Raw genomic sequence first — 24,457 nt, 5'->3', positions numbered from 1 at the left:
GGGCTCAGGGTGAGGACGCGCCAAACTTAAGGGCGGCTGTCCAGCTTCGGCCGCAAGGTTTATAGCAGACTGGATTCTGTCTTCTCCCCTTCCGCGAACCAGAACAAGAAGTCAACGGTACTGTTTCTGATATTAATTTGATGCTCTCCCAAGCTGAAGTAATCCTTGCATTGGGGAATGTTTGACATAAGTCTGTCATAGGAGTCCTTTTCGGATGGACTCTGCCTGTATTCAGTGTAGCTGTAGTTGATTTAGAGTCTTCATTTTCTATTCAGTGAAGGACCCAACAGGTATTCCAGCTATTTCGTTTCTTAGCTCTGGAGTAGAGAGCCCTTGAGTTTATCTCTGTCGCCTCAAATATCTTTCTTCTCAATATCTTATATTTTTAGTTTTGGTTTGTTATTGGTTTTGAATGTAGGAGTGACTCATATGTTCCCCCCTTTCTTAAAGTGTAGTGGGAGTAAAAATATACTCAAAGAATGTACTTTGCTCTGAAACTATTTTTTTTTCAATAAAATCTTCCCATAAACCAAAATGCCACATAAAACAGGATAAATTTGGGCAAATGTTTACGTTTTAAGGTACTGGTTTTAAAGGTAAGATTCTAAAGTCCAGATTGCTTTTCAAACTTGTATTTGCCTGGAAAAATCCAGTTTGTCCTTGAACTTCCTATCTTAATTTTGACATTGACCATGGTAAAAGGATCTCTGATGACATCATCTGCTCCAGCCACAGTTCAGCGTTCCGCCACTGAGAGCACCTCTGTCCAAATTTGTAAGGCCTGGGCATGCCCTTGGACTTGAGCAGATTTCTCTTAAGCAAAATCTTGTGCTACATGCCAGGCAATGCTGCAGTCCCTTCTTACATAAGCAAGCTCCAGGCCCATGTGGTGCAGGGTATGCTTGGAGCAGCAGTTAAAACAAGAGAGGGGCTGTTTCCATGCAAATTGCTGAAGGATGGCTGAAGTTGTGAGTACAGTAAATCAGCACCTAGAAATCTCACCTTGTATGTCTTTAGTGCAAAATTTACTTTTACTTAATTCTCTTTTCCTTCCTTCCTTCCTTTCCCTTCCTTCCTTCCTTCCTTCCTTCCTTCCTTCCTTCCNTTCCTTCCTTCCTTCCTTCCTTCCTTCCTTCCTTCCTTCCTTCCTTTCCTCCTCCTCCTCCTCCTCCTCCTCTTTTGGAATGCTTTCCACTTATCTCAAATTCCACCTCACCATGCCCTTATAAAGGACATTTGAGAGCAGGCGTTTCTTCCAATGATCAAGAAATAGAGAAGTTTGGTTAAGCAGAGTCTCTTCTAGTAGTAGAGCCAACGAGCTAACTGGGAGCTAACTCAGAGCTCTTGCTTGGAGCCTACCTAGGTCTTGTTGTCTGTGTCCTCTAAAAGATGATACTTTGTCCAAAAGTGTTTCATTAAAAACATTGCATGGCCTGTGGCTCTGAACTACCTGGTCATTGTGTTAGCGCTCACTTTGGCCTCTTGTTCACATAGCCTCTGCTCTGTAATTAGGGCTGAGGGTTGGGCCTGGAGCTTTTGTTCACCCCCTGGTGCACCACCTTTCCCATCATCTTCAGGGATAGCAAGGGATGGCTACAGGGAGCCACCAGGACTGAAACATTTCCAAAATGTATTTGACACCATTCATAGAGTAGTATTTAAATCTCTAGACATTTATTCAGGGAACAAAATGAGAGGTCAGTGTTTGGTTCATTTACAGCAATGTGCCTATCACTGTTCTTAGGGGCTTAGTTGCAAAGGTGAAAACGTAGTTGAATACCGTTTCTCCAGCGACTTCTATGTTCTAGACCTTGGGATGAATGCTTTAAGTATATTATCTCATTTAATCCTCAGGATAACCACTATAGGCAGGTGGCATTGTACCCATTCCATAATGGTGGAAACTGAGGTTTAGGGAAGATCCATCCATATGCAACAGGACATTATCAGTGCCACTGAGTGCCATTTGTTCCTTCTCAGTAAGGATTGCTTGTGAAGGAACACCTGACTCCTAAGAGAACAGAGTGCTGTGGAGGGTTACCTGTATATGAGTTGGATAGTAAAGTATGTGCTTGTTTTCATAAACTACCTTGCACTAAGCATAATATTTGAATAACTAGCATGTTGTAGGTATTACTGGTTTTTTTATTGCTGAATAGTATTCCATTGTATGGATATGCCAAATTTTGCCTTTTTCTATTCACTCATTGATGGACATTTAGAGTGTTTCTCTCTCTCTCTCTCTCTCTCTCTCTCTCTCTCTCTCTCTCTGTGTGTGTGTGTGTGTGTGTGTGTTATGTATGTTGTTGTTGTTTCAATGAACAATGTTGCTATGAATATCTTTGTGGGTATCTCCTGAAGAACATTTCTGTTGAACTTATAGTATATGAAGTATAACAATAAAGTTGTTGCTAGGTCATAGGGTATATATGTACTCTGCTTTAGGAAGTACCTCCAGAAAGTTCGCTAAAGGGACAAAACATTAAGAATATATACTTTGAAAACTATGCAAGTGATTCTGCTGTGCGTCTAGGTTGAGAAGCACTTCTCTAGTTTATTTACATTTTAGCAATGTAGCCACGTCAAACATTTGCTGAGACCATAAAGAAAGACATAGTGTATTGGCACAAGCCTGTAATCCCAGCACTTGGGAGGCTGGAGCACAAGGACTGTTGAGTTGGAGGGAAGCCTGAAGTACATCAAGTTTCAGGCAAGCCTGGACTATAGAGAGGGAGAAGCAGATGGAAGGAGAGGGAGCTGCTGGGTTAGGTCATTTATATCCTTTACACAGATTCTTTTAGAATGTTTACTTTATTATTATTGTAATTTTTACTGTGTGTATATGCATGTATACCTGCACAGATGGCATAGCACATGTGTGGAGGTAAGGGGACAACTGCCAGGACTCACTGTGGTCATGTTCTAGTATATCTGTAGGCTTGTCTTAGAAGTCCTTAAAGGCAGAGACCAAAAATTTGACATCCTTATAACTCAGGTCCTTGGGATGGAACAAGGTTCATAGCTGGTGCTCACTAAGAGTTGCTAAATAAGTGGTTGGTAGAAAGGCTGAATATTCAGAGACTTTAGGTAAGGAGGTGATCCAGTCTTACACTGAGACTTACATGCTTTGATCTTAGGACATTGTCTCTGCTCCCACTCAGAGATAAGTTACTTCTATTTATCTAAGCATGTGAGCATTAAGGGTAACCTGGCTGATCACCCCACACTGATTAGAAGGAGTCGATGAGGTGTAATGAGGGAATGTTTGTGGAGGCACTTTGCAAACTGGGACACAGTGCCTGAATAGAATAGAAATCTTGGATAAAGGGAAAAGAGAGGCGACTGCAGATTAGACATGATGCAGATGGCCTGGTGTGTGTGTGTGTGTGTGTGTGTGTGTGTGTGTGTGTGTGTGTGTGTACAGTATAGTAGCACAGTAGGTCAAAGCTTCAGCCCAGCTTTGAACTTGGTTTGGCCTGGGTTGGATACTGAGTATGTAGAGCCAGTCTTGAAGGTGGTAATGATACAGAGGACCCCTAGTGTTAATGTCAAACAGCAATAAAAGCGCAGTTTGCATAGTGCCTGGCACCAAGTGTACATTCAGTGAATGCTAGATGCTTTCCTCTGCCATATGTCCTCTCCTCTTCTCTCCCCTCTCCCCTCTCCCTTCTCTCCTCTCCCCTCTCCCCTCCCCTCCCCTCCCCTCCTCACCTCTCCTCTCTCCTCCTCTCCTCTTTTTCTCTCTTCTTTTTTTCTTTCCAGTGGGGTCTTTTCCAGATTGCCCTCAAACTCTTTGCATAGTAGAGGACGATCTTGAACTTCCGATCCCCCTGCCTCTATCTCCTGAGTGCTGGGATTACAGGTACATGCCACCAGGCCTGGTTTATGTAATTCTGGGGATTGTGTCCAGGGCTTTGTGCATTCAAGGAAAGTACTCTACAAAATGAGCTTTACCCCAACCCTGAAAGCTCTTTTCTAATTGGAACTTTGATGTCTTCTAGTAGACTTATTGATAAATGGATCTGCATTATAAAAACAGCAGCTCCCAGCCTGGCTTGGTGGCACACGCCTTTAATCCCAGCACTCGGGAGGCAGAGGCAGGCGGATTTCTGAGTTCGAGGCCAGCCTGGTCTACAAAGTGAGTTCCAGGACAGCCAGAGCTATACAGAGAAACCCTGTCTCGAAAAACCAAAACCAAAACCAAACCAAAACCAAACCAAACCAAACCAAACCAAACCAAACCAAACTAAAACAGCAGCTCCCTTGGTTTAGTTATGTTAAGGTAATCCTATTTGATAAGTGAGCCAGATGATCTCTTGAAATCTGAACATTTAAACAAATTAGATGTAGAGCAAGGATAAACTGTGTGGGCTCTCCCAGGGTTCTGTGTGTTTTGTATTAGCTATGCTGGAAATTTAGGCATGGATGAAACTTGAAATTGGAAATCAAACACATCCAGTCATCTTATGTCTTACTTCCATGTTCTATTTGGTAGAAACTTCCTGGTTTGGGAAAATTGTCTAGATGTTAAAGCCAAAGGCAAAAGCCTCACATAATTTGCAATACTTAACACACACCTTTTTTAGAAAGCAAAACAAAGTCGAATGTTTCTGGGCTTTTTAGATGAATAGTGGCGGCAGGGTTGGCTCGGGTTCCGTGATTAACTGCAAAGATGAGCCCATTCAGCATTGTGAGTGCTTTTCCTAATTGAAGAGCCAGTCAGTCATTGCAGTTTAGAATAAGTTGCAATGTGTTTAAAATAATTTAAATAACATATTTGCTTTGGGAGACTACAGACAGTTCATATTTTATTGATACTGCAGGTCATTGTAACCCATGGAACACAGATTGGAATTCTTAACTGTAGTTTGAGACAATCATACAAGCTTTAAGAATGGCTTGCAACAATCTTTCTGTACCTAATAGTTTCATATTTGTGTGTGTGTGTGTGTGTGTGTGTGTGTGTGTGTGTGTGTGTGTGTGTGATCCTAAAGGAGTGCTGCATGTGACTAAGTTAGAATGCGCTCGAGCTGAGGCTAGCTGGGCAAGACTACATAGTTTGAATAAAGAGGCATATTGTATTCAGTTGCCCTCAGAAACAGTCTGGATTAGAGAACCATATACAATGTGTTCTTATCAGTTAAAAAAAATCTGGCCAGGTACGGTGGCACAGACCTTTAATTCAAGTACTTGAGAGGCAGAGGCAGGTAGCTTTCTTTCTTTCTTTCTTTCTTTTTTTTTAAGATTTCTTTATTTATTATACGTAAGTACACTGTAGTTGTCTTCAGACACCCCAGAAGAGGGCATCAGATCTCATTACAGATGGTTGTGAGCCATCATATGGTTGCTGAGATTTGAACTCATGACCTTTGGAAGAGCAGTCTGTGCTCGTAACCGCTGAGCCATCTCTCCAGCCCAGGCAGGTAGACTTCTATGAGTTTGAGGAAAGCCTGATTTACACAATTAGTCAATTAGTTCTAGAACAGAGTGAAGCCCCTTTTACACACACACACACACACACACACACACACACACACACACACACACACACACAAATCTGGATTAGAGTCAACATTAAAACCAAATGAGTGTGAGTAAGATTTTAGAAAAGAGAACTTACATTTCCTTTTGTTTCCCCCCTTAGGAGCATTTTATAAAGCATGATTACCCATCCTGGCCAGTAACAGCCTGCTTCAGAGAGTCAGATAAATGGGATCTTTTTATTTGATTTTGCAGTAGAGTTTCATGTAGCCCAGTCCTGGCCTCCAACTTTCTATCACTGTGTAGCTAAAGTTGACATTGAACTCTCATGATTCGCCTGCCTTCCCCTCCAAAGTGCTGAGGTTACAGGTGTGCAGCGCCATGCCTGGGTTAGAGATGTACATCTCCTATGATGGCCTTTGGAGTGTGAGGATGACTCCCTAGAGCGGATAGTCACACAACACTTCTGTTTGGCTTCTGGCAGAAAATTTACCTTTCTAATTAAGTTCCACTTAGACAAATAGAGTAAAATGCCAGCTTTATTCATTCTTAGGGACTTGAATATTATTAGAGAGATCAGACATGTCAGTTGAGGGATTGAATAGGACATGAGGGAAAAGGAATTAAGTCAAGGTGAGACAAAATGCAGAAGCTTTCAGAGTGGCAAGTAAAGCCATAATTAAGAACTGCTCTCACGCCAGACACAATAACAAGACATTTTTCTACTCTGTGGAAGTGTTGACTTTATTTTAAGAGGCAGCTTTAAGGTGTCAAGTTCCTAACATCTTTTATGAAGAACAATGCCTAGGAAACAGCCCTGAATACTAAGAAATATTTTCTTTTATAATTTGTGTGTTCTTCAAAGCTAGGTCTATAGTAAAGTGAGATTATTTTAGAGAAATATATTTAAATCAAAGGGGTGACGTACTTTACTAACAAAATACATTTATAACCAGGCGCTGCAGTGCATGCTTGTAAGCCCATCACAAAAGAAGTTGTGGTAGAGGGTCACAAGTTTGAGACCAACTTAGGCTCTATAAGATTTTCCAGGTCTACCTTAGGTATGTAGCAAGATCCCATCTCAAAAAGAACATTTTAGAAGGCTGAAGAGATGGCTCAGTGGTTAAGAGTACTGGCTATTCTTCCAGAGGATACAAGTTTGATTTTCAGCACTTACATATGGCTCACAAAGTGGCTGTAACTCCAGTCCAAGGGAATCCAATGCCTCTTCTGGACGCTATGAGCACAAGACATACATGTGGTATTCAGATATACATGTAGGCAGAACACTCACACATGTAAAATTAATTAATTTCAAAAATAAAATAAAATCTAGAAACTTCTGATTAAATATACTGCAAATAAGCATTTTCTTTTATTAGTGTTGAGCTTAAAATAAATTACATTGCCCTGTTACTTTTCCTCTTACCAACCATTCCCATGTACTTTCCTTATTCTCTCTCAAATTCAAATCCTTTTCCTTTAAGTGGCATTACGCACACACACACACACACACACACACACACACACACACACACACATTCCTAAATATAAATACAGCCTTCTTAGTGTGTGTATGTATGTATGCACATTCTTTTTATGTAAATATATGATGGTTTCAGGGCTGAACACTTGGTACTGAATAGCTAATTTGGGGGCTCTTCCCTGGGGAAGACTATTTATACCTTTCTCAATATTCTATGTTGTCTGTAGTTTTATATCTGGGGTCCAGACTTCATGAGATTTTTCCCCATTTCATGTCAGCATATCGATTCATGTCACCCTCGTTCAGGACTTATTTAGGCATCATGCTGGTCAGATTTTGTAGATGTAGCTTCTCTGACATTTATAAGAGAGATGGTAACTTAAACTGTTTGCATTCTCTAAAGGCAGCTGATGCCTAGGAATTCTCAGATGTGGAATAAAAAAAAAAAAAAAACCTTCAAGGAAAGACAACAGGCCAGGCAGTGGTGGCACACACCTTTAATCCCAGCACTTGGGAGGCCGAGGCAGGCAGATTTACAGCCAGAGCTACACAGAGAAACCCTGTCTTGAAAAACAAACAAACAACAAACAAACAAAAGGCGGGGGGGGGGCAAGACAACAGAATGGAAAGCTTAGTGGTGCACACACAGAATCCAAGCACTTTGAAGGTAGAAGCAAGAGAATCAGGAGTTCAAAACCAGCCTACTACATGGAACACTGTCTTAAAAAAAAGTAAAAGGTGCCCCCCAAATAGGAACTTAGTGTAAGTGGGGGTGACTTCTTTATTTTCTAAAGTTTTTGATATGTGTGTATGTATGTATATCTGCCTGGTTTTATGTCAGAGCTAGGGATTTAAACTCAGATCTTCATGCTTGCATGGTCCCTTCATTGACCTTTCAAGATGAGACTTCTATCTACATAAGGAATATTCCTGCCTGTGACCTCTTCCAAAGTGACACAGATGGTAACTTCACTTCCTTTTGGTGAAGTGAAGTCTTGCAATCGCACTTTGTAACAAGAGAATTTATTTTACAGAATGGTAGAAAATATATGAGTCCTGATTTATCAAGTTTTAGTAGGAAAATAAAAGTCTTTTGCCCTCTCTTCTTTCTTGGAGAGATGTGGCAAAAGGACATGTATACTTGATGTAAATATATATTTGAATTTTATTTTAAAATATTTACTTTTTGTATATGAATTTTCCCCTACATAGATTTGTTTGCAACATGTGTCTTTTGTCCATGAAGGTGAGACGAATCAGATCGCCTGGAGCTGTAGTCATGGATAGTTGTGAGCCACCATATGGGTGCTAGCAAATGGACTTGGGTCTTCCCAAGAACAACATGTCTCTGTCCCCTGTTTGAATTTTAGATTGGGAAAGAGGCTGGCAACCAGTGGGACCATGCCTGTGACTAAATAAAAAATGTGGAATTTAACAGCATATAGCTAGGTATCCAAGTTAGTGGCTCCAGAACCTAGAGTCCAAACGCAAGACAAGTTCAGAAGTAGGGAATTCCACTGGATGATGATGAGTGGTGTTTGGAACAATCCTTGTGAATGAGCCATGATGGAGCTCTGGGGTTCGGGTGCTATGTAGCCTTTTATAAAGGAGAAGAATAAATGCAAAAGAAGCAGGATGAACAAAGAAGAGCCCGTGGGTGCACATTGATAGACTGAGGTAGTGAGAAAGGTTGGACTTCTTATGGAGGGTCATCTTGAGAATAGTTTTGCATGCTACTCTCTAGAAAGCTGAACATGTTTTTTGTTTGTTTGTTTGTTTGTTTTCTTTGTTGTTGTTGTGAATACACATTTTTAAATTTTATGTGTATGAATGTCTTGGCTGCATGCATGTAGATTTTCCATGTGGGTGCAGTGCCTATGGAGACTAGAAGAACATATTGGATCACTTCAAAGTGGAGTTAGGGATGTTTTGAACACTATCACAAGAGTGTTGGGAATTGAACCCAGGTCCTGTACAATAGCAACAAGTGCTTTTAGCCACTGAAGCATCCTTTGAGTCCCTTGGGGCCACACTCTAGCTCATGCTGTCAAGCATGTCATTGTGTAGCCCAATCAAAGGGACCTGGAACCTGTGATGATTGCCCTGCCTTTGCCTTCTGAGTGCTGGGATTACAAGCAGTAGCTTCCACGCCTGGCTTATGAATGTGATCTTGCAGGCAGTTTAGGTTAGGTTTTTGTTGGGTGGCCATTCATTGACCTGTGGATGCTAATTGAGACCTGTACCCAATGTCTCTGATATCGGAGTTCCTGAGTGCACAAGTCACAGTGCTTGGATTGTTTCCAAGGTAAAAATGGTGTTTGTAATGAAATGTTGTAAAAATTGATTAATTAATTAACCAACTAATAAACTAATTAATTAATGCCCATTAAGTATTGCTGTCTCTGAAAAAGACTTCTTAAAAAAAAGTTACACAGAGACAGAAACATGCCAGAAAAATTGCTAAATATAATCTCTAACTAAAGAGGTAGGGGGATGCAGCCTAGTTGGTAGAGTGATTTCCTAGTATCCAGGAAACCCTAGACTTTGTTCCCAGAACTGCATAAACCAATGTGGCAATGCATTCCTGTAACTCCAACACTTGGGAGATGAATGAAGGAGGATCAGAAGTTCAGGGATCAAACCCAACATAGTGAGGTCCAGGCTAGCCTGGGCTACATGAAACCTTGCTTATAAAAGAAAGAAAGAAAATGATAGTTAATTTTTATGCAACATCCTTCCCACCCAGATAAGCTACTGTCAGAAGAACTTTGGATATGTAGATTATAGTCTTTCAAATCGAAAGTTACCTCGTCCTGTTTCTGAGGAGTTATTTTGCCATATCCTCTGCAAGTGAATTGAAGCTGGTTTTAGAACATGTGTAGGAACCAGTGGGTAAAGCTTGTATTCTTTGTCATTTTGCTGCTATATAATACAATAAGTAAAATATAGTCCATTTCAGCAAGGCAATGAAAGCTTACAAATCCTTCATGTTTATTTTCTCTAGAATACTTAGATCATGGCGTTTTTTATGAGATTTAATGGGCCGAAGCCATATTTGGTACATGATTCAAGAGATACACAGCAATAAACTTTGAAGTGCCTTTGGCCACTTCCAAGTCACAGAGACTAATTACCGAATTTTTCAGATGAAAATTGGTATTTCTTGGTTTAGAGAGTTGTTTACTACAATGCTGGATGATGACTGGTATTCTTTTTGTTGTTTCTTAAGTGGTATTTTTCTGAGTTTATTTTATTTTGTGCTGTTAGAGGTTGAACCTGGGCCTTGCATATGTTGAGCAAGCACTTGGGACACTGAGCTACATCCCTAGCCCTCTCTCTGGGTTTATTGTGCTTTCAGCAATGCCTTTTCTGTGGTCATGATTAATTATCTATTGATGAGAACATGGAAACATTCAGTATGTATTCAAATATCTATTGAAATCCTACTGTGTAACAGGAGCACTTCTGGACATAGAAGGTAGAAGAGTGATAAGATTATACTGGTGTTACAAGTCTTGCATTGTAGACGTGGTCTGTCTTCATGTAAGTCTTTCTGACAAAGCATCCTGTCAGTCAGTCAGTGAGGGACTGTTAGTCATCACGGATGTCCCATGTGTTGGCAGAGCAGTAGGTCTGTTTGGACTTCAGAGACGCCACCATCCAATTGGAATGGCATGAGTAATCTTGGTACTTCCCAAGGGAAAAAAAGTCATGTAGATTATGAAGAGCTGGTAGATCACCGAGGGCCCTGCTGTGCAGCATCACACACCTTAGAACTTCTTTCAGGAGAAACATGAGGGTTGGTCCATGGAGGACTTCATGGAAACTAAGAGAGGGACTGCTGTTCCGGAAGCCTGGAGTCCTTGTGCTCATGAACTTTGTCTCTCTGCTGTGTGAAGGCCTCATCACTAGTCCTATGTTCTATACCTAGAATGTGTAGGGCATGATTGCTTTCCCTGTCTTTTAAGGCTCCAACCAAGTTACACGAGGCCCCTGTGAAAGCCGATTACTACAACATTAATCCTGACACTACTGGAGGGATTCTCAGTCTTCATATACTTACCATGGTCCTCAAACCACCAAGTTCTAAAATGTCGAGGTCCTTTGTCCATCCTTATGAAAAGAAGAGGGGGGGAGCCTTATGGGTTTTAGAAGTTGATTTGGGAGTGCGTGGTTAGTGACAGTGAAAAGTTGAAATATTATAAAGGAGGATAAGATGACTCGGTGGATAGGTCCACTTGTTTCAAAGCCTGATATCCTGCTCAGTCCCCACATGGTGGGAGGAAAGAACTGAGTCCTACAGGTTGTCCTCTGACCTTCATATGCCCTCAGTGTTCTCCATGCAGAGTGAATGGATGAAATGTAAACTAGGAACAGAAATAAATGGTTAAATGAAATGTGTTTTTTTAATTACTTTATTGGATATTTTCTTCATTTACATTTCAAATGCTATCCCAAAAGTCCTCTATACCCTCCCCCCACCCTGCTCCCCTACCCACCCACTCCCACTTCTTGGCCCTGGCCTTCCCCTGTGCTGGGTCATATAAAGTTTGCAAGACCTAGGGGCCTCTCTTCCCAATGATGGCCGATTAGGCCATCTTCTGCTACTTATGCAACTAGAGACACGAGCTCTTGGGGTACTGAGTAGTTCATATTGTTGTTCCACCTATAGGGTTGCAGACCCCTTCAGCTCCTTGGGTACTTTCTCTAGCTCCTCCATTGGGGGCCCTGTGTTCCACCCAATAGATGACTGTGAGCATCTACTTCTGTATTTGCCAGGCAATGGTATAGCGTCACAGGGGACAGCTATATCAGGGTCCTTTCAGCAAACTCTTGCTGGCATATGCAATAGTGTCTGTGTTTGGTGGCTGATTATGGGATGGATCCCCGGGTGAAATGTGTTCTTAAGATACAAAAAATAGACAATTTCCCAAATATTCACTTGTGAGTTGTTGTTCCTAACACAAATATTTCCCCCACAGAAATAAAGCTTTCCATGGTGATTATGTTTTCTGGCTGGCCCACAAAAGCTTGTTTCATACTTTATGTGGCTAAACTATAAAAATACACAGAGACTATGTAGCAGGTGCGATGCCAGGCCTCCAGGAAAATGTGTTCTTCATTCCCATTTAGAACACTCAGAAGTCAGTCCGTTTTCTTAAGTGGGTGGCGGTAGCAGCTGGGGAGGCCACCCCAGGTTCTGACATGAAGAGACCCCAGTGGCTGAGGCATCACCCCCTTCCCTCCTGAAAACTGGCAGCCAGTGTGGTTCTGAAAAAGCTACAGTGACAGAGAGAGAGGTGGTGGGGGAGCTACAAGAGCAATTCGCTCCCCCTGTGCTACAAGTCCTTTATCTTGCTGCTGGTTATTCTCTATTGCAGTGTCTTTTTAAAAAAATCCAATGACTGCTTTCCCACTCCAGATGCCTCTATCATCTCTTGTCCCTTCTCCTTTCTCCTGAGCACTGAACCCTCAGTTGAAGATAAATGTCTACTGTGGAGTTTTCCCTGAAGGCATAACACAAAAGAGTAACGTCCTGGACTGCAGTGCACTGATGCTTGGGAAGTTGATTTGGTGAAGCAGGACTATGAATAGTGGGGAATGAGGCTTAGGCCTTAGTTCTTTCCTAGCAGCACCCTGAGACTGGGCTTCCCAGCTCAGGAGTCTATGCGGTTCAAGTCATCTAGGAGCCTGTGTTAGTCATATAAAGTGACCACATAGCAACCCACAGAGACAAGAGAATATGTGTGATTAAACAAACTGCCTGTAGTCAAAATCACAATCCAAATGTTTAGTGGCAGGATGATAGAGATAGAATTTGAATTTGTGAGTAAGTCATTTTCAGTGACATTCTGGGAAAAAAAAACTTATGAAGTCTATTCTGTTATTCACAGTACCATCAACTCCCTTGCACTGTATAGTTAACATGCATTCTAGGCAAGCAGCCCACCACTAAACTACATCCCCAGCCCCTTTCCCTTTCTGGTTTGAGGCAGTGTCTTGTTAACTTGCTTAGGCTTGCATTGAAGTAATTCTATAGCCCAAACAACCTGAGGCTCACAAGTACCTAGGATTACAGCCTGAGCCACTAGATTCAGTTCACTGTGTATAGTATAAGGAAGTGAAATCCTGATATCCACTTAACAGCATATTTTAGCAGACATTGAGAATTTGACATTTGAGTTTACACAGTAGGTCTTTGGTGAAGTTGGCTACTGTGAATCCATTTCCTATAGCCTTGAGAATTGAATCAGATTTGAGACCTCAGAGATCTTGCTAAGATGTTGCCTTGGAGATTTCCTATTTAGACTTTTCATTAGCGTGGATTGATCAAAGTCTTTCCAGTTGCCAAAGCCCTGGGAAAGAAGTGTTGTTTTCCTAAGATCCTTATAACTGTTTACCAGTGACAATGCTAGTATTAGAGACTAGGTCTCTGGACCCCCATGCCAGAGCTCTTCTCAAAAACCTGATGTTGTTATGACTACAGGCACAAGTCAGACCATGTTTCCTAAATTGCTGAAATGCAGAGAAATGGGGAGAATCAAAGTCCAATGAATTCGGGGTTTGCTCTTTTAATTTTGCTCCCCATCAATAGACAAGCCGTTATTAGCCCGGCTACAAATACCATCACCGTATTCTAGTAAATGGAATGCTAGTGGGTAAGAAGCCCAATTTCGGAGCTAAGAGCATTATTTGTTGCTGACTTTGTGACTGCTTTTAGCAGGAGCTTGGTGGAAGCCTCACAGGTTACAGAGCCAGAAGCAATGGCACCAGCGAGATATGACTAAGCAGCTCAGATTGGCTTCCTCAGCTATATCATGTAATGACATTTCCTTCAAAGTTCAGAGGTCAGCAGAGGCAGTGTGTTCAGCTGTGAGAATTAGAGAATGAGATTCAAGATGAGCTCGGTGGTAATTTAAGATTCCTTCTCATAAGAGTGAGCTGAACAGGGAAGCACTGAAATGTCCTTAAATATTTGGCATCTTTTCTTTAAACAGGCTGGAAAGAGCATGTCCTCATGGTTCCATAGGATCACTTGTTTTTCACTTGATTAGATTAAAAAAAAAAGAGTGATGAAGCCAATTGTGATCAATGTAAACTTGAAATTCTAACCTGAAATGGGAGTTCACTCGGTACTACTAAAGGCACAGTGACATTAAAGGAGTTGCTGGTTCCAAAGTATAATGGTGGGGGTGGGGTGGATTCCTTTCTTAACTAGGATGTGGCTGGCGGCTGTGACTGCTTAACTCAGGTGTGTAAGGCATGATAATGAGGCAGTCAGGAGGTGGCTTAGCTCCTTGTTGCAACCACAAGCTCCCCCCACCCCCCGCCCATGTGACTACTCCCTTACAGAATGTTAACTGCTCTTCTTGACTCTGGCAAAGGCAGCATGAGTTGTGTTGGGAAATGGAAAGTCAGCCCAGGAATTAGGCAGGGCCTCTTGGGAGGCAGTTTAGTATGGGGGAGTTTCTCATTGCCACATTAGTAGAATTAGTCATTTTGGGAATTCTAGCAAACTGCAGATGGTACAGATGCTACAGGGATGGCTTTTCTGTGTTTTCCTATGTCTCATGGAAACGCCAAGCACATGTGCAAGGCTACAGTGCCCCTCAGAGCACCCACTTGTACATGTTTTCATTTGAGGGAAGGCTTCAGATATCTCAGGCTGGCCTCAAGCTTGCTATGTAACTGAAGATGAACTTGACCTCCATTCTCCTGCTTCTGCCTCCTCTCTATTGAGATTACCTTAACACTCCTGATTAATTAACAGAGTGCTAGATGGCAAATCCTGGGCTTTAGTCAAATCCAAGTTAGGCAGACACTCGACCAACTGAACCACACCCCCAATTCCTTAGTTATATATTTGTATTGGTCCAGCACTGTCTCGGCCTGTGACGACTACGCTGGGTCTTACTTTACTCATTTAAGGAAGTGAGCGAATAATTGTTCCCATATTGCAGGCTTGCTGTGAGAAACTTATAAAATGAAAAAGTTTAATCTTAGTCTATGATAATGTCAAAATAGCATAACCTTTTAAGAACAGAAATATATTGTGTTATTCATGGCCCAGGGGGTTGAAAAGTCCAGTAGCTGGTAAATACATGATCACAGTGCCCTCATATGGTAGAAAGGGCAAAACAGTTGTTTGGGGTCCTATTTATTCATTTTAAAATTTATTTTGTGTTATGTGTGTGAGTTTTTTTGCCTGCATGTATGTCCTTGCATCACATGTTTGCCTGATAGCAGAAGAAGTGAGGGCAAGGTGTCATATTCCCTGGATCTGGAGTTGTGACTTGTTATGTGGATGCTGTGAATTTAACTCTGGTCCTAGAAATAAGTAGCCAGTGCTCCTAATGACTGAACCACAGCCCTACTTTCATCTATTTAATAAGGTTACTAATCCCATTTGTAAGGTATCAATGCTTGGACCAAATAACTTCCCATTGTTACCACTTGCAAATAGTACCACGTCAAAGATTAAGTTTCACTATAAATTTCGGTGACATAAACACCCAAATCATTGCCATATATATATATTTATTCTCTAAGCATCAAGCTGGGCAGATGACAGGGGCCAAACAAATCAGTGATCATATTATATGATTAGTGAGGGATGGAATGGAGGAGGAGCTCAGTAAGTAGCGTGCATGAAGCCCTGGGTTTCTTTCCCAGCACAATATAGAGATTGCTGTGGTGGTCCATGTCTCTAATCCCAGGGCTTTGGAGGTAGAAGCAGGAACATATGAAGTTGAAAGGTAATCCTTGGCTATATAGGGAGTTTGAGATCTAACTAGGCTCCATGAGATCTTGTCCAAAAGGGGAAGGTAAGAGAAAATGGACCAGGGGGTAGAGGAGTGTTTACTTGCCATGGACTGGGCTCAATGGACCCTCCTCAATCCCTCAATCCATGCAAATCAGAGTCTCGGACAGATGGGCATGGAGTCGGTGGGAATTGACAGACAGACTCGACNNGAGAGAGAGAGAGAGAGAGAGAGAGAGAGAGAGANANAGAGANANAGAGAGAGAGAGAGAGANANANAGAGAGAGAGAGAGAGAGAGAGAGAGAGAGAGAGAGAGAGAGAGAGAGAGAGAGAGAGAGAGAGAGAGAGAGAGAGAGAGAGAGAGGAATCTGAGTGTCACTACTTTGTCTCGTTGTCTTACATGTTGAAACTGAGAGTGACTCCAAAAGGATATATTTGTAAAGTCATAAATATAATAATGTTTGCATAGTTTACCCTGGTAGATCCCCAAGATCTCAGAATTCTCAACTGACATTTAGAGGATGGAAAATGGGTTTGATGTCATTGCATATTTCCAGAATGGAAAAACTTGTCAAAACTAAATGTCTTGTCTTATATCATGTGCTGACGTTGGAGTGGACTTTGGCTGGCGATATTCAGAAAAGAATCCCTAATGATGTTTACTGAGTGCCTTCTCTATTGTTTATCCAGAGTTGAGTTTCTGTTGTTTTTGAACTTGAGTCCTATACATCCAATTGTTGGAGTGGCACCTTCAGGTTCTCTAGCAATATTTCAAGTCCTTTCTTTCTTTTATTTTGTCTGAGTCACAGAAGTGGTAAAATGAATAGAGGGTAGCCATTTATCTCACTGTCATGGATCTAAATGAACCACGTGCCTTATTTCTGGACTTAAAGAGGAATAAGGAAAGTTCAGCTAACAGAATCATGGTCATATACTGGACAATAAACAGATGATAGCATCACAACTTTGTCATGATTTGACTTTAACTTTGAAAAGCACTTTGGATAAGTATGTACTTTACCATTCCACACGCCCCAGGGTTTGCAGCTAGAAAGACAGATTAGTTCTCCATTTTGAAACATTAGGGCTGCGTGTGTGGTAGCTCAGTCCTGTAATACTAACACTCCAGAGGCAGGCAAAGAGGATTCTTGTATACAGTGTGCTCTAGGCTAGCCAGAACTACATAGCTTTCTCAAAAACAAACCAAAGAAAAAGAACAAACAACAGCTAGTGTTCTTCCTACTTGAGTGACCTGAATGGTACCTCATTTCTTCTTGTTTTAAATCTCACTCCACCTTAAGGAATTTTCCTCCAGATTTTTTCCAGTTGGGCACCAGTGCACTTGGTCTTTCTGAACATCCTCGTCTGTAAATTCAATCTCACATTTCTCATTTGCATTATGGTCTCAATGGCTGGCAATGAATGGAAGTGATGTGCTCTCTCCAAATTATATTTCCTTCTCTGAAGGGGCCCAGGTCAAGTTCACAGAAGAAAGATCTAGAGTAGAGCTTCCAATACTCACTTTGGAGAGACTGAGGATATAGCTCACTGGTCAAATACTTGTTCAACATGCACAAAACCCTAGGTTTAATCCTCAGGACCACGTTTAAAGGGCATGGTGCTGCACACCTCTAATCCCAGAACCCAGGAGGTAGAAGCAGGAAGCTTAAAAGTTCAAGGTCATCTTTCACTGCAAAGTATGTTCCAGGCCAGCCTGTGCTACAAGGAGCACTGTCTCAAAAAAAAAATCAATTTAGATCTTAGGAATTTATGGTGTAGTGGAATCTATCTATTGATGTATCTGGTTCACCAAATGCTCTAAAACAACCCATGTGTATTGTTTTTCTACTCATCTCTAAAGGCCGTGTGCAATGCCTTCCTGTATCCTTCCCGCTGCTCTCGAACAGGCTAGCTGTAAGAAGGCAAGCATCTGTGGATCAGCTCAAGCATATTTGGGTTTTCTCAAAAGGGAACTGGGTGCAGTCCAGGCAACTTCCTCATTTGAGCAGTGACTCGTGTTGATGCATGTTTTATTTTATGATCAACTCATGTGTTCTAAAACTCGGTCAAATACCAGGATATTTTAAGATTACCAGTGTTACCACATGTAAGCCATCAGGCTGGGTGAGGAACTCAAGTAAAACACAGGGGAAATTTGCATCCCAGGTTTTACTCTCATCTCTGTTTTAGCCTTGCGTTTTGCTTATTATTGTAAAGTCTGCCCACCTTTTCCATATCCACAGGAACACATATAAGCACAATCCCACTGGGAGGATAGGATTAAAAACAAATGAACTTCACAGACAGCCCTACTTAGACTCAGGGGGTTACAAAGCAAAAGAAAACATAAATAAAAGGAAGAGACATGAGGGTGGGTGGATAATAGGGGCGTGGGAGGACTGTCAGAGAGGGTGGCATGACAGTGATGAGAATGCACCGTGTGTGTGTGTGTGTGTGTGTGTGTGTGTGAAATTGTCAAAAGAACACACAACACAAAGGGAACATGGAGACTCTTCCATTTTGGCATAGGTGTCATGAACTCTCACCCAGTGGGTCAGTTCTAGGGGAGATTGACTAGGTCATCCCCTGGGGTTCAGGATGCTCTCACCACCATGTATTGTGTTGTGTTTACCTTGGCTTTGGCAAACTAAAATAGAACACATCTCAGTTCGTTCCTGGAAACGTGCTTTTTAAACATTTGGAATGCAGTACTATTTAACTCTTCAGAAACATTAGTGGTATCCTTTTACTAAAAGTCTGTCTGTGCTTCTTACCTGCTTACTTCCTCTCCCTCTCTCTCTCTCTGCATGTGTATATGTGTGTGTGTTCCCATGTCTACTCCATACGTATGATTATAGAGGCTGGCAGAGGACAGCTTAAGGAGTTAACATTTTACTACCACATGTGAATTCTGGGACTCAAATTCAGGTAGTTAGACTAAGCAGGCCTTGAAGGTTTGGTGATCCTCCTGATTCTAATTGCTGAGTGATTACTAGTGTGAGTCACCATGCCTAGCTAATAGCTCCACTATTGAACGCCTCCTTTCAATTGTGCCTGTGCTTGATATACTGTAAGATGCCTCAACATATTGTAATACGGGGAATATATTTTAAAACCAACATTTTATTTTACATTGAAAACAAGGGTGCTGGTGAAATGGCTCAGGGATTAAAGGCACTTGCAGCCAAGCCTGACGACCAGAGTTAATGTCCAGGGATGCATATGGTATGGTAGAGGAGAACTGATTCTCAAAAGTTGTCCTCTAACACATGCACACACACTCACACACACACACACACACACACACACTCACACACACACACACACACACACACAGAGAGAGAGAGAGAGAGAGAGAGAGAGAGACAGAGAGAGACAGAGACAGAGACACACACACAGAGAATACAGTGATTCAGAGAGAGAAACAGAGGCAGAGACAGAGACAGACACACACACAGAGAATATATCAATAGGTATTTGACACTTTCAGTAGGGAGAGTAACCTATCAGATTGCAAAAACTGGCCCTGCATATGTTATTTTTAGGCAGGTCTCACTCTAGCCTGACCTGGAACCCAGTCTGTAGCCCAGGCTGGCCTAAATTTTATGGTAAACCTCCTGCCTCAGGCTCCCAAGTGCCAAGACTACAGATGCGATCCACTGTGCTTGGCCAAAGTGTCAGAAAGACCTGGCATACCTAGAAAGGTCACCCAAAGCCAGGAAGAACTCATGGGCTCAGGCAGATGGAGAGTCAGATCCTTGTAGTTCACAGATGAGAAGGGCAAGATCAATCATCAGAAAACAGGAAGTGAGGCTTTAAGCAAAAGGCAGGCTGGGGCAGCAGTTCTGCAATGTGGCATTGGGATCCTAAGCAGCTGGGCAGCAGCAGGGAGGAAGGGGAGGAGAGACAGGGACTTACTTGTGCCCGTGCCACCAGTGAGGACGGTTAATAAGATATACAGCAGTAAGCCTCACCTCCTTATTTGTAGGCTTCTGAGGCCTTTGGAGAGGTGTTGGGCAGTAACGGGAACCTCTGCACACAGGCTTCCTGTAACTGCCTGAGGAGCTTCATAGGTTCAGGTTAGGAGAGTGGGTCTGAGCATGCGCTTTAGATTTCCGGGTGGGTGCTACTTTCTCGGCTTGCCTTTCATATCCCAAGTGCTGTTTTGTTCTGAGTCACTGATGGCTGCCACATGCCACTATGCAGCTCCGCTGCTGCTCTAGTTTCTCTAGAAGGTATGCAGAGGCTTGTATCTTGTCTTGTACATTGTTTTCACTCTTGAGTACTAAAGCAAGGGGTCTTTTCCCAGTTTCAGTTGTTGAGTTAATTACTTATAGTGTCTTACAGTTTCAAATTTCCTTTCTAATAGGTGTTTGAGCCTGATGACCTCTATTCGGGGGCCAATTTCTCCAAGGTTCTGAATACTCTTTTAGCTGTCAACAAAGCCACTGAAGGTAAGGCACATGGGTGATTGCAATCCATGGTTCTAGAAATGAACTATGGCCACAGTTGTGCAAATGGTACAAATTTCTCCCCTTCCCCAAATAAATTTTAAAAATATAAAATACTTATTTTATAACTCAAATGTATCTATCACAGAATAGCAAGAAAGAATACATACCTATGAAATCCTAATATTCTTAGCATAACAATAAGAACCAAAAAGTGACTTCATGAAAAGCTTTTGGATCGCCAACTGAGTATAACAAGACAGACAAAAAAGGGAAAGACCAGTTCCTCCTTAAAAAAAATAAGGTTTACAAAAAGCAGCCATCACTTCCCTTTCTCCAGCAGTGATAATTTTCTTGTAGTTTTCCATAGGTCATAAAAAGGAGCTTTTCAGTAGCTTTGCACTTGGAATGAAACCTCAGATTCCCCAATGAATGTACAGAGTACATTTCATATCCACTGTATTGGAGATTATTAAGTATAAGCTGAGCAAAGAGGAAACTGATAAAACTGTACTAGAAAGCCATTTCTTCTGTGGCATCAATGTCTTAACTATATCAATAGTAGTCATTGTGAGTTCAAGTGCTTTGAGCCCTTTCCCTGGGTCTAGGCTGTCTCAGTAGCTCCGAGTGGTCTCATTCAATTGGTCAAACACCAGTGGTGGATATAGGGATGGTAAAGTCAACATTATAGATTACGAAGGCCAGGCCCACAGTTACCCAACTAGAAACTGGATGGCTAAGCTAAGATTCAAATCCATACAGAATTATCCAGGGCCCTTATGCCAAACATGAATGCTGCTGCTTGAATGGCTTAAGAGCCAAGCGACTGTGCTCAGTACTGCCAGGTGCCAAGGAGGAAGTAGACAATCTGGCCCTGCCCTTGAGAAAATCACCATCTATTTATGGGGACTCAACTTACCCACGTGAACCAATTAGAGAACCGAGCAGACAATATAATCAAGTGCCGAGTAGGACAGAGAATCTAGGAAGCCATCAAGTAATTATAGTTTTACTCTAAAGAGCTGTAGATAATGGCAAAATGTGGAAAAATACTTCTCTGAAGTTGTTCTTTTGCTATTTGGGAAAAAAATGGTTTTTGAGCTATTGCAAGGCATATAGCAGAGAGTACAGCTAATTCAAGTAGCTATATTTAACGCACATGACAAGTATCCAGTTCTGGGAAGGGAGGATGGTATAATTCTAACATTATGCCACACAAATTATATGTTTCTTTGCCAAACTCTTCTAGCAAGTTTTACAGTCTCTTCGCTCACCACAGATATTTATAAAAATACAAGGAGGTGAAAGTAAAAACCCACAGCCTCAAGGAGATTACTCGGATGCTGAGCCTGTCGCCTAGGGAATGTTTGGGCTTTAGACTTTTGCAGTTTATATCTTTTAAAAATAAGTGGAAAGGAAAGGAACCTCATTTGAATTTGTCAAGAAGCCAGCCTCTCCCTTCAATACACTCTCAGAGTGCTGAAACCACCCAGCTCAGCCCAGGCCTGATCAAATTTCACAAAGAATCAAGCAAGAGAAAGCTCCTGTGTTTGATTTTTACCAAATGATTCTAGTACCAAGATTGCATCTGTCTCAAACACACCCTCTCCCTCATTTTGATTCTCCACCCCACCCCAAAACACCAGGGAGACTTTATGTTATGTGGGCCACACATATTTTTACATGTAAGCAAAGAACCCCTGAGTTATGAGCCAGCAAACAAAGAGAGAAATTTAAAATATTTCAAAAGTATTAAGAGCCACAAACAGCTGTTTGGTACCCGATATAGGACTGCCTTGGATCTCAGGGCATACATACTGTGGCAACTGGTTCCGTAAGGGAGAGTTGTAGGGAAATGGGTTAGGAGAAAATGTGGTTCTGCCGCTGTTTTTCATTATACTGGACAGCAGTGGCCAGTAAGGTTAAGAAGGAAAAAGTTGGCCATTGAAAAGGAAAAAAGGGAGGGGGAGGCCTAAAAATACAGCCTGTTCAGAGCCATATTGTCCCAGGAGCTGCTAGGATGGCTTTGCAAATGTCCTGGGCTGGAGCTTCTTTCTCCTGCTGTAGGTGGTTTCCTGCCGTGAGCGTTATTTATTTATTCATTTTCCCCATGCCTTTTCCTCTCTTCACAGATCAGCTCTCAGAAAGACCATGTGGACGGTCCTCTTCTCTTAGTGCTGTGACCAGCGCTCAGACAAACCCACAGGTGGCCCTTCCCAGCACAGCTCCAGAGCAGCACAGCGAGGAAAAGGCGGTAAGTAGTATACGTGCCCCCATTCCCCAACCACTTCCTTTTAAAAATCTGGCAAGTGGGATGAACATCTCACATGAATTTCTGTATGTGGTGAGGTAGGTATTCTGTTTGTTTGGGGTGTCACCAGAGTGTGAGTTACGGAGTGGGAATCCTGGGAGAAAGCAGGTAGGTGGAGCTCCTCAGGGGTTATGCTCTGTTGCTTACTAGAATTCAGCTAGTCACTTAACTGAGAATGCTATGCAAATGTCAGTCATTATGAGTGCCCCTGATGGCACTTTGCCATCATTTACCCTACCCCAGGAGTTTATTAGAATGTGTTATTACCTGGCACTCACAGGCAATCAATAAATTCTCATTATTGTTCTGGTCTTGATTTCTCTCTCTCTCTTCCTCCTCCTCTTCCTCCTCTTCCTCCTCTTCCTCCTCCTCCTCCTCCTCCTCCTCCTCCTCCTCCTTCTTCTTTTTCTTTGTCCATGAATTCTTATTGAGCAAGAAAGAAGCTTAGTTGGAGGTGGGTGGCACAAACCTGCATTCCCAGCACTCTAGAAGCTGAGGCAGGAGCATCACTAGTTTGAGGTTAACCTGGGCTCCATTGTACATTCAAATCTGGTGTCTCAAAAGAACACTTTTAAATATTAACCCATGATAAATCTCCATACTGGATCGCCTAGTTGTCTTTGCATCTGGTCTTAGACCAATGGCTCTCAACCTTCCTAAAGCTGTGATTCTCATTTTGTGTTGTACCTCATGTTGTGGTGACCCCCAACCTTAAAATGATTTTCATTGCTACTTCATAACTGTAATTTTGCTCCTGTTATGAATTGTAATATAAATATCTGTGTTTTCTGATGGTCTTAGGCAGCCCCTGTGAGAAGATTATTCAACCTCCAAGGGGGTCACCACCCACAGGTTGAGAACCACTGTCTTAGAAGCTTTGATTTGAGAGGAAATGGCATTTTCTGTTCTTTCATTCTTGTCAAAAGCCACTGGCTTACTGTAGGCCACCACAACTTGTTATTTCCAGAGCATCTAAGCAGGTGCTTCTTATTCTTCTTGAGGTCACCTCTTCCTCCTCGTTCTTTTCAGGCAGGCTTTCACATAACCTAGCCTGGCATAAAACTTGATATGTCCTGTGTGGAGAATGACCTTGAACTTCTGATACTCCTGCCTCCCCCTGCTAAGTGCTAGGATTCCAGGTGTGTTCCATCAGACTTGGTTTATACAGGGCCGGGGATCAAACCAGGGCTTCTTGCCTGCCAGCTAAGCACTCTACCAACCCTGTCATTGCCAAACAGCCCCCAAAGAAGCTGATGAAGGCTATGGCACCATACTCTTTGCCCTCTCTTAAGCTGTGTGTAAAAGCTCATGTGGGTAAACTAATATGAGCAAAGAAAGCTATACTGAGCTTACCAGATTCTCACAAGGGTCTGTGACTTTCAGATGCTAAACCCAGAACTTTGGACTTAAATAATTGTGAGTGTTATGAGGTAGTGTCATGGCGCCCAGGCTGACTTTGAAAACTCTGTGTAGTGGAGGATACCCTTGAACTCCTTATCTTTTCCCCTTCAAATCCTAAGTGTGCACACCATGCATGTGTGCCTTCACCTACCCGGCCTAACTTTGATCACAGTGTAAATGGTCTTTACTTAGGATGGAAGCCTGGTCTAGTTAAGATTTGTTAGTAACTGCGAGATGGGAGTGGTATTTATAAGAGTGGGTTAGTAGCTAATATTTACACCAAGTTTTATGTTGGACAGAAGCAGAATGGAATGGTATATTACTTTTGTAGCTGGTTCAGCTAAGTAGCCAGGTTTAGAAAAAGAAGAGGGAAATGAAAGCTATGACTCCTTCAAAACTATACATTCTGAGAAATGCAGTTTTTTATTTTAAAAGTTTATATTATTATGGTTGTTGTTTGCGTGTTTTATCTGTGTATGAATGCAGATGCATGTGAAGATCAGGGTACATCTTTTAGGACTTCCTTCCTCCCTCCCTCCCTCCCTCCCTCCCTCCCTCCCTCCCT

General features: G+C 42.1%; 1 protein-coding gene across 7 annotated transcripts in view; it reads left to right on the top strand.

Annotated features, from left to right (window-relative positions):
- Arhgef6 (Rac/Cdc42 guanine nucleotide exchange factor 6) overlaps positions 1-24,457 on the top strand; it is a 113,384-nt gene that overhangs the window by 11,304 nt on the left and 77,623 nt on the right. For 5 of the 7 annotated variants that reach the window (XM_029534314.1, XM_029534313.1, XM_029534312.1 and 2 more), the window contains 2 exons: positions 20,099-20,183; positions 22,313-22,434. In XM_029534314.1, the coding sequence (XP_029390174.1) occupies positions 20,099-20,183; positions 22,313-22,434 (207 nt within the window). Of the gene's footprint in view, positions 1-44; positions 118-949; positions 969-20,098; positions 20,184-22,312; positions 22,435-24,457 lie in introns of those variants that run through there. The other 2 variants (XM_029534317.1, XM_029534315.1) reach the window with 2 other exon arrangements.

The sequence above is a fragment of the Mus pahari genome, chromosome X (assembly GCF_900095145.1).
Source record: "Mus pahari chromosome X, PAHARI_EIJ_v1.1, whole genome shotgun sequence".
Lineage (NCBI taxonomy): Eukaryota > Metazoa > Chordata > Mammalia > Rodentia > Muridae > Mus > Mus pahari.
Note: the sequence above shows the minus strand (reverse complement) of the source record. Positions and strands in the feature narration are given on the sequence as shown.